This window comes from Haliotis rufescens, unplaced genomic scaffold (assembly GCF_023055435.1).
Source record: "Haliotis rufescens isolate VD_foot unplaced genomic scaffold, xgHalRufe1.0.p SCAF_13, whole genome shotgun sequence".
NCBI classification, from domain to species: domain Eukaryota; kingdom Metazoa; phylum Mollusca; class Gastropoda; order Lepetellida; family Haliotidae; genus Haliotis; species Haliotis rufescens.
The window spans coordinates 34,279,498-34,295,109 of record NW_025963813.1 but is presented as its reverse complement, the minus strand read 5'-3'; the positions used below and the strand labels follow the sequence as shown (position 1 = coordinate 34,295,109).

At 38.5% G+C, this 15,612-nt stretch overlaps 1 protein-coding gene across 3 annotated transcripts in view; it reads right to left on the bottom strand.

The window, feature by feature from the left end:
• Nucleotides 1–3,922, bottom strand: part of LOC124151568 — a 36,267-nt gene extending 32,345 nt beyond the window's left edge. For 2 of the 3 annotated variants that reach the window (XM_046524088.2, XM_046524090.2), the window contains exon 1: nt 3,858–3,922. In XM_046524088.2, the coding sequence (XP_046380044.2) occupies nt 3,858–3,861 (4 nt within the window). In that variant the 5' untranslated portion in view covers nt 3,862–3,922. The remainder of the gene's footprint in view (nt 1–3,857) is intronic. The other variant, XM_046524089.2, reaches the window with a different exon arrangement.
• Between the last annotated feature and the right edge of the window lie 11,690 nt (nt 3,923–15,612).

Below are 15,612 nucleotides of genomic sequence, written 5' to 3'. Positions count from 1 at the left end.
ATCAACACAATGATTAAATTATTAATCCAATTATTTTATAAATAAACCTAAATATATAGAAAATAAAAGTTTGATTTCTCATTGTTGGAAGGTGTTTAATAATAGTGTTTGTTTGATTGTTTGTTGTTAAACGCCGCATGCAGCGATATACCAGCTATATGACGCCGGTTTGTAAATAATCGAGTCTGGACCAGACAATCCAGTGATTGATATCATGAGCATCGATCAACGCAATTGCGATACGATGACATGCATAAACCAAGTCAGCGAGCCTGACCACCCGATCCCTTTAGTCACCTCTTACGACAAGCATTAGTCTGGCATACAGATCATGAAACAAATATATCCAATACAGCCCATGCAAGTCTATAATGTTTGGCAAGTCTAGATTACTGCAGCATCAGGTAAATGAAAATTTCTGGGCTCCTTTTTATTATATTTTAAAACTATAATTTACCAACTGTTAGTCTAGACAGGCATATTCGCCTCTAACGGCAAGCATGGGTTGCTGAAGACATATTTTAGGATTTAATTGATATATTAAAATGAAATAAAACTGAATTATATTTGCTGTTTACATATCAAAGTTTGCCAACTTGTTATAAAATGTTTGGCCGTAGCAAGGCTACGTATTCACAACATATTGTGCTAGGCACAGAAAAGCTGGACTGAGCGAGGGCCAGGCGACCCTTTCCCTTGCTAATCAGCAACCATATTAGCAACGCTTGGTAATTTGGGACGGAAAACTGCAGGGGGTGAGGGCAGTTAAGTTGATGGTGCAGACAGATAAGAGAGATTATTTTACAACTGTGAAACCTCATTCCACAAAGGAAGAGGCGAAAGAACAGAGTCAATAAGCTTCGCTCAGTCACACCAGAGTAAGTCAGACCATGATTGAGAACTGCCTAATCATGATGTATGGCAGACCAGTCGAGTAGTGCTACATGTATATGTGAAAGGAAAGTTATTAAAATGAAGAGCAAAACTGTTGGAAGTTACCAAGAAAGCGTATAAGTGTCATTTCGTCACTGCAAAAGTAATGACGAGTGTTTGTCTTCAGTATTAACATTCAAATACGTGGTATATGTATCAGCGATATAGTCTACGTTGCACCGGTGAGTAAGCGTAAGTCTTACTATCTCGTAGTACATACAATGTATATTTGCAAGAAAGTGCTTTTCTGAAGACATCACGATACAGTTTTTACGATGCATAATGTTTGCACTAGCGCTTGATAACAGCCTTGTGTTTGTGTTTTAGTAGTTTAAATTGCTGCTCTTGATATTGTTGATTAAACTTTGATATTATGAACAATATAAGGTAATATGAGAGGATGAATTTAGAACAGGCCTGTAATCTAACACGCGCGAACTGATCACTGAAATCTGAGAAGTAGAAATAACGGTAGACGCTGTTGCTTGATTGACAGTGTCAGTCAAAAAAGGGAGGAACTTGATGACATAGTTCTCTCCCAGTAAATTCCGATGTCAAATAACGACGTTATTTGGATGGAAATACGATGGTTCGAAAGCGTCCAAAAAAAGTCGTTTTTTCCGTCCAATGACCATATACGGGAAAAAACGACCGTGTTTGCAGTGAAAAGGGGAATAAAGTTCAATGCAACAGTGTAGCTGCATGTGTGTTAATACTTATAAAGTGAAAACCATTCCCCCGGAATAAAAAAATGATGCAAATAGCTTCGAGAATTATGAATTACATAGTTAGGAAAACGCGACGTAAATGTTTCACACCATACCCTCATGTGTTGCCGTAGCTGGGGCCGACAATCACGTCGACAAATTAAACGACGCGGGTTCGAACTCCACTGGCGATACATGTTATCCGACAAAACTTGAAAGCATTCACTTGTCGAAATATTTTAAAAAATAGTTCCGTCACTTCCAAGTGCAAAGTAATTCAAATGTTGGTTCAATATAATGTATAGTTGACAAACAGCTCTCCATTCCTGAAAAATAACTGAGCGTTTAAACAATACATTGGCGTCACATATGTGTTTTAATGGATTCAACTATGGTAAGCATGCATAGGTGTACAGTGCAGATGTGAATAGGAATAACATAGCTGAAGCAAAGATGGGCCCAAGTGGCCCAGTGGTGGAAAGGTTATCGAAACGGTGGGACATCCATCTGACATGTTAGCAGCTGTTAACTACGGTTATAGCGAACTCAAAGGGACCACAAATTGTAGTTCGTTATAACCGTAATTCATTATTTGCATATATACAGCACAGATACAGCAAATGGCAGGGACCTAAAAACCAGTTCGTTATAAGCGTGTTCGTTTTAACCGTAGTTTACTGTATATGTAATCGGGTCCTGCCGAGCTAGAGAAAGTTTAATCCTGCTCGGGTTGTGTAAATATGTTGGACAATTTACCTGCAGGCAGGTATTGAACCTACGAGTTTTTTTAAACAGGTCATGTATTCAACACTGCATCCGCAGTAAACATTCGTTCCCTTCTTTGTGACATCACATTTTCTTCCTTATTCAACACCTGCCTGCAGTGGGACCGCAAGGGGCAGAGATGTTTGTTTAATCTTGCCATGAATACGTTTTATTGACATAAGTGAATACTGCTTGAGGATATAATAGCTTACTTTGTGTTGTTTAAATTTATTTAGGGACCTTGGTAGTCTCTGGAGAACAATATGATTATAACGTACCTGCTCATTAGACCCGTGATGATCCGGGATAGAATAAGTCTTCAGGAACCCATGCTTGCCGTAAAAGGCGACTATGCTTGTCGTAAACGCGACTAACGGGATAGGGGGGTCAGTCTCGCTCACTTGGTTGATGCATGTCATCGATCCCAATTACGTGGGTCGATGCTCGTGATGTCAATCACTGGATTGTCTGGTCCAGACTCGATTATTTACAGACCGCCGTCATATAGCTTGAATATTGCTGAGTGCGGTAAACAACAAACAAACAAACAAACAAACACACATGCTAATTACGTTCTGAACTGAATATTAAAATATATTGATAGACAAAGTATCATCACCAAAGCACACACTGCGTTGCAAGTGATTTCGCAGCTCATGCTTTTTGGCAGATGTAAATAGGAGATATCAGTGAAACCGCCTCATCAGTTGCGAATTTTAAGATATGCAACCAGATTCAAAGTGACAATATAACTATCCACAAGGACTAGGCTGTATGACCACAGGCCACGACATCTTTTCAACGGGCAATGTTCCAAATGAGCAATATTTCAACAGCTTTGGGACAATCGAGGGACTAAATCCGTCAACACCCTGTCTAAATCAACATAAACCGAACTAGCTTTAGGAATAACCGAAATGTGTCGAGTTAGTGTGTGTGGGGGTGGGGGGGGGGGGGGGAAGGAGCGGGTATATTTGATAGTAATAAATGGCACATGGTTTCGTTCACTTAACCAAGTGAGACACTTAAGTGCAAGGCGAAACAGGGATATGTTTTGTTTTCTAAAACTGAAGCAAATATATTTTTAGTTTCATGTTCTGGATAACAATAATTTCATTCCCCCAAATTCATTCTGTCATAAATCAAGTCGATTGATTGATTATTATTAGAAATTTCATTGCAGCATGGAGATTTTATGTCCAATCGATTCAACTCTTCCACGGCTTTGTCAGTCGACGATAGCAAATGGGACACCGGTTGTATCGTCAGGTCATGGAAACCTAAGGAGATAATTCCCTTGCCCTTAGTTCGTCATAGTCTCAAAATATAGCACAACGTTTCTATAAATATTGACATATGAACAAAAGGCTTCGACATGTTCATTGTCAGGTGTTGTTTTCGATTAAGTTAAACTTGTACAATAGTTGAAATTCGAAGTTTAACAGAACTCACCCATTGCGACAGAAAGCTAAGATCCAGCAGAGAACATGCACACCTTGTCACTGCAGAGCGTGGACGCTCACTGACGTATTGTGAGCATCTGCTGTAATTTGCATTGATCTATGGGAACGTGTTAGGGTCATAAACTTGATCTGTGCAATATAATATTTGCGGTTTGTAGGGCGAAGTGAAGTGAGATGAAATGGGGTTTATCGCGATCAAGATTATCGCCTTACATATGCCTTCACTGTTTGTAAACATGTATGTTAATGAAACGACAAAACCCTTTCCATATCCAATAGAAATATCTGCATAAAGCAGAGTCGATTGTGCAATTCCGACTATATCATGAACATGTGTTTATGAATCACTATCACTTAGTAATGATATCCTGCCCCATCGGTGGCACCCGTCACAAACACATGCAAAGGCAAATCAATTGTTCACCTGAAAAAGGCATGGAAACTTCTGGTACAAGTCACAAGTAATACTTCCCATTGTATCACATCATACTTCTTGTTTTGTCGGGGCGGGGACGTAGCCTAGTGGGTAAAGTGTTCGTTCGTCACGCTGACACCCCGGGTTCGATGCCTCACATGGATACAATGTGTGACGCCCATTTCTGGTGTCCCCTCATATTGCTGGAATATTGCTAAAAGCGGTGTGCCTGGAGGGCCAAGTCTTGGAAAGGTATATCCATGTTACAATAAAACAAATCAATAGTTGGCATCGATGTGGCTCTCGGCAACATCTTTTATCATGCATACACACTTATTCAAACAGGCTGCAAATGTCGTCACCATCGACTTCGTATCATGCTCCTCCGACTAAAAGGTTTTCATACGCCTTTGTTTACGTAACGAAATAACGACTGATTGTGTGTGTGTTGTCATATGGTCTTCACAGCTGTTGTTGCAAAAAGACACTTGCATGTTTAATCAATGGTTGTACACATTCCTGACATCTCTATATTTTCCTGTTATTTTCATTGTTGCATATAATTCTACCTAGGGCCTTCATAAGTGGTATAAGTGATATGAAGCCTTTTACATTTGTTTTTGAAATAGTCGCAACTGATATATCGAAGGTCAAATTAACTTTCAATGTCTTTCAGTAAAACATATTCACAGTAACTGAGGAAGAGCTCTCTGTAGTGCGATGATATCTGGTAATGTCACCCTCAGAGTGGGGCATATTGTGTTACAAACCTCAATGAAGCTGGTATGTCTAGATATAACAAGTACTTGTACCGTTACAGATAATCTTCTTCTCATCTCACCAGGACCAAAGGCCCAAGTGAGCACATTGTCGATGACTTTATACTTTCACTCAGAACAAACTGGAAGTCTGAACATGAAATTTATGGATATCATCATACATGTATTAGAACTGATGTATGTTCATTAAACAGCTTAACATCTAAAAGGAATTATAGATGAAATTGAAAAATTGTCTTCTCCAAAAGTACATGCTCAACTTTAAGGGGATGTTTACAACTAAAACAACACAGACTATTACTTCAGCTATCTGATAGGCCCAGGCTAACATTATTTAATAGAAAAAAGACATCTCGAAAAATTGCACCCGCACACCTGCCGGATACCTCCTGGATACCTTCAGCAATGTTCAATCTCTTGGTTAGTTTCAAATATATTTTTTAGGTGTTTCACACTTAATTGAACAAAATGCATCCCCCAAATTGTGACATTTTTGGGGGAAACTTTTTTGAGGTATCCGGTGGGGTATCCGGTGCCGGTTACTTGGACACCCAGATTGAGGTATCCGGTGAGGTATCCGGTGCCGGATACCCGGATTCCAGGAGGCATACTTTCCCGTGAGGTGTCCAATGCCGGATACCACTGATTCTTGCAAGGTATCTGCCACCGGATACCAGGATGCATTTTGGGGAAGTGTCCTGAGGTATCAGGAACGGATCCGAATACCGGAAACTGCATTTTTTTGCTGTGCACTGACAATTAGCTGTACACAATCAGAGGTGTGTCATCATAATCACAGCGAATCAGCAGGGACGATTCAACCTTCTCGAACTTGCTTTATGTTAATCTTACATGTAAATTGGACACATTTTGTCTGCAAAACAAGCATTGAACATAAATCTCACGAGATTGTGTCAAAGTGTCAGTTCACTAGCACATCATTTCACGGCGGGCACTATTAAGTGGAAATTTATCAATAATACGACAATGATTTTTCTTTTTCCGACTGTACCATAAAAATGTGTGTATGAATTGACATAGAGCGGAGAGTTACCGTTCGTGGATAGTAGCACGCAGTGTTTCAGCTTGAGGTGAATTTATTGCCAAGTATACTTCTATATAAGATATTGAATATGTCAGAAGCAATTGTCATCAGCATATATGCCTTGTGTTGTTGTTGTTGGTGCTTTAAGTGTTTAAGAGGTCGTCTTCTGCCGAAACTATTTCGGCTGACCTGACCTGGGACTCATGTGTGTGAGTAGGGTACACATATCTGTTGCGAGTTTGGTATTCACAGAATTTCTGTTTTTGTATTAAAACGATTTCCATGTGAGACATGATACAACACAGCTGTTGCCATTGGTTCGATAGTTTTGTATATTCGTATATAATATTACTCACTGTGTTTGGCCTCGAGCTTGAGTTTCTGCCGCTGATGGCTTGAAGTGCACTTAGCGAGTCTGATAGGAAGACTTCTTCCGGTAGTTCCAGTATGAGTTTGTGTGCATGATTAATTGCCTCCACTTCAGCAGTGAATACTGACCATCGGGCAGGCGATCCGAATGTGCTTGGGGTTGGAGCTGTGGATATGGATCCCGTAACCAACACTGTTGTTGATAGGATTCTTTGATCCACCAGTGTGATTTAAACAATATTTATTTCCAAGAAAAAAGGAATGGGATTGGTGAACAGGTTTACACCTCTCCCTTCAAAGAACATTTAACAATTAATAAAAGTAAACTGTACATAAAATATAAATTAAGATTAATTGTGCCTACTGTCAAATATTATGATGATATTCAAGTCACACACAAATACAGGCATACGTATATCGGTACATAAACAAACAGCATTCACACATTCAAACAACTATTTGATCGATGTAACCATTATAAAAAACATATTTAGATTTTAAATCTTTTTGATTTTGCAATGAACAAATGGACAGATTTTACAATAGCAAGGTTAGTATCAGTAAATCCAATCCAAGTCATGTACAGTAAACTACGGTTATAACGAACTCAAAGGGACAACTAATTTTAGTTCGTAATAACAGTTGGTCGTTATACGCATATATACAGCATTTATACAACAAATGGTCGGGACTAAAAATTAGGTTCGTTATATCGGTCAGTTCGTTATAAGCGTGTTCGTTATAAACGTACTTTATTGTATATCCCTTTATATAGTAGTACATCTTGTTCCGAAGATTACAGTAGTTGCATGAAAAGAAGTAATGTGTAGGATCCTCATAATGATATCCACAAGAGCAGGTAGTAGATTCATGAATATGTCTATGATATTTGTGTACATTTAAATCACTGCATCCTCATCTGAGGCGGTAATGGATAATTTGACAGAAACAGGTACCATAGTCGAAGTTAAAGCTAAATATTTTAGGATTTTCTTTCGTGGTGATACATTTAGTGAAGTCATTAACAGTATATTTTGACTGAACATTATTCGGTAATTCTTTCCACATTCGCACTGTGTCGGGTAAAAATGATTTGTTCTAGCAGTGACAGTCTGTATCTGTGACGAAGTTCTTAAATTGTAACGTGAGCCCGATGAGACATTAGGGGGAACAAGATTTCATGGATATTTAGGGGCCAACTTGTTAACCATTTTGTAAAATAATTTAATTTTTGGATAAGGGTTTAAGGTTAGTTTCAGGGTATAGGGTACCACGAGTAGCTCCACATATTGTTTTCAGTGCGTCTCAATGTAGCCTTTCCAATACCAACGCTTGTTCTTGAGAACAGTTATCCAATACCTGGTCACAATAGTCGAATATTGGCAAAATAAATGATAAATATATATTCTGGAACGCTTTTCTGGACAGGCGGTATTTGAAAGTTCTAAAGCGGTTAATCATTGGGCTTACTTTTTCTACTATATTATCTATATGATTTGACCAGTAGCCATCTTGCTGTATAATTAGCCCTAGGTGTTTGTGCGATGAGACCTCTGTTATTAGAGTAACTTTCATTACAAGAACAGGTTTTTTTTCTTGAAAACATTATGGTTTCGGTTTTGTGTGGATTAAACGTTACTTGCCATTTATTTGCCCATACGGATATCCTTTCTAGATCAACATGTAAATTAATCGCTGCTGTGTTATATTAGGGTCATCGACAATAATATAAAGTGACGTATCGTCTGCAAAGAGACGTATATTACTGTCTATATCATCATCCAGGTCATTTATAAAGATCAAATATAATAATGGTCCTAGGACCGATCCCTGTGGAATACCTGCCGTGATAGATTTTTACTGTGGTTCTTTACCATTAATAACCACTTTTTGTATTCTATTTGATAGATAACGGTCAAACCATTTCAAATTTCTTCGAATTCCACATGAAGATAATTTATAAAGTAATCCTTTATTCCAGACTTTATCAAAGGCCTTGCTAATATCACAAAACACTGCCCTTACTTCTTTTCCATTGTCCAGTGCCTTTGAAATAAAATCAGATAAAATACAGATGTAATAATTGGCTGGTCGTGGAATCGCCTGGTATAAAGCCTGACTGGAGATTGCTCAGAATACTGTTGTCTTTGAGGAAGTTGAACACATGTCTATGGATACATTTTTTTCTAAATACTTTTGCCAAACAACTTGTAAGTGCGATTGGTCTATAATTACTGCATTCATTTACATTTCCTTTCTTGGGAATTGGTAATAAAGATGCCAGTTTCCATTTTGATGGAAAAACAGAATATTTAAGTGACATGTTAAAGATTAATGATAATGGGAAGGATATGCTTTTAGCAGAAACTTTGATAAGTTTGTTTTTTTATACCGTCAGGTCCGGATGCTTTGGTGGTATCAACAGAAAGTAAAACATCATGAATTTTCCCTGGGGTGAGGACAATACGGTCCAATGTTTTAGAACACTCAGTACCTACAGCTGGCATTGTTTTTGACGGGAATTCGACTGTCGATTGTTCAGAGAAGTAGTCGTTTAAATTATTAGCTTTACAAACATCATCATCATAAGCCTTTTTTTACATATATAACAGCTGGAAAGAGAGTATTTGGATTTTAGAAAGCGCTTCACCAAACTCCACCAAGTTTTAGAACCTCGGGAATTATTAATTTTTTCATCCAATTTTTTGCAGTAATTTTGTTTTGCAATTCTAACAGAGGTGACAACTAGATTTCATAATTGTCTAAAGGTTTTCCAATCTGAGGGATAGTTTATCTTTTTTGCAGTTTTAGGTTTACGGTTGCGATTAAGCAATAAACGACTGATCTCATTGTTCATCCACGGACTGTCCTTACTTCTTACCGTAATAATTTTGTTTGGGACGTAAACGTCGTAGCTTTGACAAAGTATTGAAGTGAATTTTGTAACTGCATCATCTACGCAATTGCTATTTATTAACTCGTTCCAGTCATTACCATTGAGATCTACCAATAACCTATCAACATCGATAAGATTAAAATTAAATGTTTTTTTCTGGAATATGCAAATCATTTTGGTTTAGGTATATTAATTCCTATGTACACTGGACAATGATCACTACAAACAGGGTCAAGCACACCGAAGGTCGTTACTATAACGTGATACAAACATCGAATCAAGTAGCGTACTAGAATAGTAGGTTATTATAGTTGTCTCAGTGATTATCTGTTTTAGACCATATGTCGAATGAAGATATTATTTCTTTTGTTTATTAACTCCATAAAAATCAATGTTAAAATCTCCTGTTATAATTGGATATATATTAAGGCCTATGGCATTACCTATAGATTTGACAATGAGATCCCAGTATGAGTTGCTATTGTCTGCTCTATAAACATTTCCAATTATTACACTACATTTCTTTTACACTCAAGTCCAATTTTAGTTGGTCCATGTGTTTAACGTGTAAACTATTCCTGACATATATTGCAACCCCACCACGTCTAGTGTTGCGACCAAGCCTCTATAGAAAATGATAGCCAGGTATAGAGACTTGGCTATCCGGAATGCAAGGATGTAACCACGTTTCTGTAATACAGATAACATCACAGCATTGAAACTCAATAGCTATGGGGTCTATCTTATCTTTAACACTGCGTACATTTAGTTGAACTACATGAGGGCCTGGATTTGGGTGGATATCTCCACAGCAGAGCAACATAATCATTTGTAGGATAGGGTGGTAGAGAAGATGTGATCTATATAGAATACCCGCATTACAAAAAGGTAGACTATTATGGAATGCATGCGTGTTCTTTGAGTACATCGCTGTTAGAAATATGCCCACCGACTGCCTGTAATGTACAATATCAACCCCAATGGTCGAAGTTCATTTCAAGCCAAGTATTATATATTAACAGACAATCGGTGATTGGAAGTGAAAGTGAGAAGACGTCTTCAAAAATACATTTGGAAATAACAATGATGATATACAAGGTAATATTTGCACAATAGGGACTGTAAAACACAAGGATTTGCTGGGGAAAATGTAAGTGAAAAATATGATTTAAGTTCATTTTGAAAGCTCGGGCAAGGTCGGACCAAACACTTCTGACAGAGATTTTCTTAAGAAAATACAGTAAAAGTGTTTGACTTGAACGGTTCAGTTTTCTTTAAACGCGATAAACTATGGCATTATAAAGTGGGATATAGGTAGATATAACACTGATCTATAGATGTAAACACATTTGAAGATACATCTGTGGGTTTAAAGTTGATTTTGACAGCCCGGGCCAAGTCGGACCAAACACTTCTGATAGAGACCATGTTGAGAATGTAGAGGGAAAAGGGCTTCACTTTGAGCTCCTTACTCTCTTTAAATACCGCTATCTGTGACATTATTAAGTGGTATAAAGGCAGATATAATACTAATCTATAGATGTAAACACATTTGATGATACATCTGTGTGTTTAAAGTTGATTTTTACAGCCCGGACTAAGTCGGACCCAACACAAGCCAAACACTTCTGATAGAGACTATGTTGAGAATGTAGATGGAAAAGGGCTTCACTTTGAGCACCTTGTTTTCTTTAAATACGATGTACTGTGACATTATAAAGTGGTATACAGGTAGATATAATGCTAGTCTATAGATGTAAACACATTTGATGATACATCTGTGAGTTGAAAGTTGATTTTGACAGCCCGGGCCAAGTCGGACCGAACACTTGTGAGGCTGTTGAGAGTATGGGGAGAAGAGGTCTACTTTTTACCAACGTGTCTGCTTTAAAAATGATGAACAGTAACATTATTAAGTGGTATTTACTTAGATATAGTACTGTCCTATAAATGTCAACGCTATGCCGACAGATGGAAATTCGTATCACGATAGCTAAAAGTATTTGATACTTTTCAAATCCTATTACGTTTAACGATTCCCCATTTACATGTTGCCTAGATCAGCGACGCTTACACACCGCTCCACTTTCTGGTTTTCAAGCGATTTTCTCCGAATCACTTAATTATGGTGCACGCTCTTGGTTGATGATTGTTCATTAATGTCATGTGTGTGTGTTGCATCAATGATATGTAGGCATGGTCGCCGATAATGGAGTAATTAGCCAATACAACTTTGGCCCGTCTTGGCCTGGCCCGGCCCGACTTTTAGGCAATCCCCCAAAATATCGCGTTCTCGCGATCTCGCATTCTCGTGTTTTTGATACATAGCACTTTTTATCAAAAGTCGACAACGTGAGAATGCGACATTTGGACATGATGAAAAATTTCGCAATCTCGCAATCTCGACTTGTCAAATTAGGCCACAAAAACACAAGATCGCGAGAACGCGAGAATGCGACATTTCATTTTCTCGCGATCTTGCGTTCTTGTGTTTTAGACGCTGTCTGTGCGCATGCGTAATATCATAAGGTCAAGGCGCATGCACACGTTCGTAGTCCGGGGGTCATGCTTCTTGCATGCTCTTCATTCTCCAAGTAGCATTTAGAAAACTGATGACGTGAGCTTGCAAATGCTATGTAATTTACATGCACAAAGTCCCATGTAGAGTAGAGTAGAGTCCTCTCCATTTGGTACTTTAAACTAAAACCCTCAACATGCTCAATATAATTCAACACAGAAAATGTCCAGTTATAGTGAAAACATTAAAGTGTCCCGAAGCCGGAAACAAAATATCACTGTCAGTGAGAGAGTAAATATTGCTTAAAGCCACATCAGCAGTATTGCAGCTCTTCGCGGCTGCACCATCAGTTACAGAAATAATTACAGGCCAGTGATTGTCAACATGAGGCAATATTATACACGGCTAGCCTATTCATTAAAACAAAACTCTCAAAGACGAATTTGTAACATTTGGCTAACATGAGACTGTCCGATGTTTTTTACACGATACCATATTCGCTATTTTAGGCCATACAAAATTAATTAATAGATTTTCATCCTCTCCCACCTGACTACAAAACATCGCAACTTACATTATTCTATTGCCTCAAACTTCCTAGAAATAGAAATATCGCTGATATTTGTGTTCCTACTCCGTACGTGTAGCTCTACTGAACACGCATGATGCATGAGAAACGAACCCTTTGACAGCAATTGTAAACAGATGCCTTATATAGTTCGATAAGAGAACGTATTAACAATAAAATGTTATTAAAAATGCGTTCTGTCTCCCATGAATTTAACTATTGATGTATTGCGGCCTTGACATCCACATGATCGCTCAGTCGTCTGAGGCGTCGCAATTTGCTGTGTAGAGTTGCGTTCCTTATGCGCGCCAGAAACCTATGATGGTGGGTTTCGTCCCATTTCAAGCTGACAAGCCAGGGTATAACTGAAATATTAATACTGTTCAAAGCGGTGTTAAGCCAAACGCACTCACTTATTCAGAGCCATGTCGGTCCCTATTGGGGTACTTATTCAGTATAAACATGTTATTGTTTTTTTTATCGAACTATTTAAAGCATCTGTGTACAGTTTCTGTCGAAGGGTGTGATTCACATGCATCATGCGTGTTCAGTAGGGCTACGTGTACGGAGTAGGAATAGACATATTAGCGATATTTCTATTTCTAGGAAATTTGAGGCAACAGAGGAAAGGATGAAAATCTATTAATTAATTGTGCATGGCCTGACGCACCGAAAATGGTGTCGTGTAAAAACATCGGACTATCTCATGTTAGCCGGGCCCGTGAAGATTCCGGGGTAGAATAGGTCTTCAGCAACCCATGCTTGCCGTAACAGGCGACTATGCTTGTCGTAAGAGGCGACTAACGGGATCGGGTGGTCAGGCTCGCTGGGTTGGTTGATGCATGTCATCGATCCCAATTGCGTGGATCGATGCTCATGATATCAATCATTGGATTGTCTGGTCCAGACTCGATTATTTACAGACCGCCGTCATATAGCTGTAATATTGCTGAGTGCGGCGTTAAACAACAAATCAATCAATCAAATCATGTTAGCCGAACGCTACAAATTCGTCTTTTGAGAATCTTGTTTTAATGAATATGCTAGCCGTGTATAATATTGTCTCACGGAGAAAATCACTGGCCTGTGATTATTTCTGTAACTGACGCGAAGAGATGCAATACTACTGATGTGACTTTAAGCAATATTTACTCTCTCACTGACAGTGATATTTTGATTCCAGCTTCCGGACACTTTAATGTTTTCACTGTCCGTGAACATTCATGTACACAATTTCTTTTCTTAAATTATATTGAGCATGTTGAGGGTTTTAACTTAAAGTACATAGGAAACTGTACCAAAGGGAGAGGACTCTACGCTACATGGGACTTTGTGCATGTAAATTTCATGGCATTTTCAAGCTCAAGTCATAAATTTTCTAAATGCTACTTGAAGAATGAAGAGCATGAAAGAAGCATGACCACCAGACTGCAAATGTGCGCATGCGCCTTGACCTTCTCATATTACGCATGCACACAGACAGCGTCTAAAAAACGAGAACGCGGGATCGCGGGATCGCGAGAAATGTCGCATTCTCGCATTCTCGCGTTGTCGCGATTTTGTGGCCTAATTTGACAAGTCGAGATTGAGAGATTGCGAAATTTGTCATCATGTCCAAATGTCGCATTCTCACTTTGTCGACTTTTGGTAAAAAGTGCTATGTATCAAAAACACGAACATGCGAGATCGCGAGAACGCGATATTTTGGCCAAATCTCGCGTTCTCGCATTCTCGTGTTTTTGGCATATTTAGCTCGTTTCCAAAGGTCGAGGTGGCGAGAATGTCCCTTACAGTATTCCAAAGCGTAATCAAAATTAGCCTTCTAACAGTTTGTGATATCCTTCGAATATCAAGGAATATGTACCTTATTAAAGATTAAAAAAATGATGGGGCAAATGTTCATGCGGACCATATCCAGGTAAGTTAAGAGTTATTCTGCTGTTAAAACCAGAACACTAGGAATTGTGCTATGAAGTGCGTTTGAAGATACACATGGCCCTTGTGGTAAAATATCGGTTGATGACGCACATTGTATAAAATGGGTGGGTCCCCCCTCAACGTATATTGACCTATACATTCGAGTACAGTTGTAAACACACAATATACTTTGTAATATATCAACGTTGATTTTAAAGGTCACCATGTCACCATATCACACGTTCGAGTATAATGGTAAACCCACAATATACTTTGTAATACATAAACGTTGATTTTTTTTTAAGTCACCATGTCACCGCATCACACGTTCGAGTATAATGGTAAACACACAATATACGTTGTCATATATAACCATTGGTTTTATTTGTCACGTGCACCATGTCACTATATCACACGTTCGAATATAATGGTAAACTCACAATATACTTTGTAATACATGAACGTTGATTTTTTTTAAGTCACCATGTCACCACATCACACGTTCGAGTATAATGGTAAACACACAATATACGTTGTCATATATAACCATTGGTTTTATTTGTCACGTGCACCATGTCACTATATCACACGTTCGAATATAATGGTAAACTCACAATATACTTTGTAATTATAAATGATCCACCAGTGTATATATGGGCCCAGTTGTCCCAGGTAGTTTCAATTTTTAGTGATAACTGCTTATCGTAGTAGGGTTGGGTTTTCTTTTTAGTTACTTCTGATGTAAAAGCAGTGTCAAATTTGGGAGTTTTCATAGTCTAGGGAGCGTGTAACCCTTTGTAGTGACTTTCTGGTGGCTGAATGTCATCACAATTTTTACCGAGGCATCTGCTTTACAGTTGCCGTTGCTGCCAGCATGACTGGACAGCAAACACAGCACAATGTCTTATTCAGCTAAGGACACATTGATATGACACCTTAAAATTTTAGCTGAGAATGGATGATCCAGTTTTCGATTTTTGATTCCTGTTAACTGGACATATTGCTATTGTGTACTTCGGCAAGAGTAGACTAATATGGAGGAGAGAATACGTTGTTATATGTTGGATTAGACTGGTGTGGTCGAAGTTTAGTGTTGCAATGTCATGCCAGTTTTATTCGTCTCAAATTAAGAACAGGGCTATCCGCAGACAAACTGGCAGTGGACGATGTTCTAAATGCTACAAGACAACCGAAGTCCCTGGTGGTGAACGGTATCAAGTGGTGAACGGAGGCAACC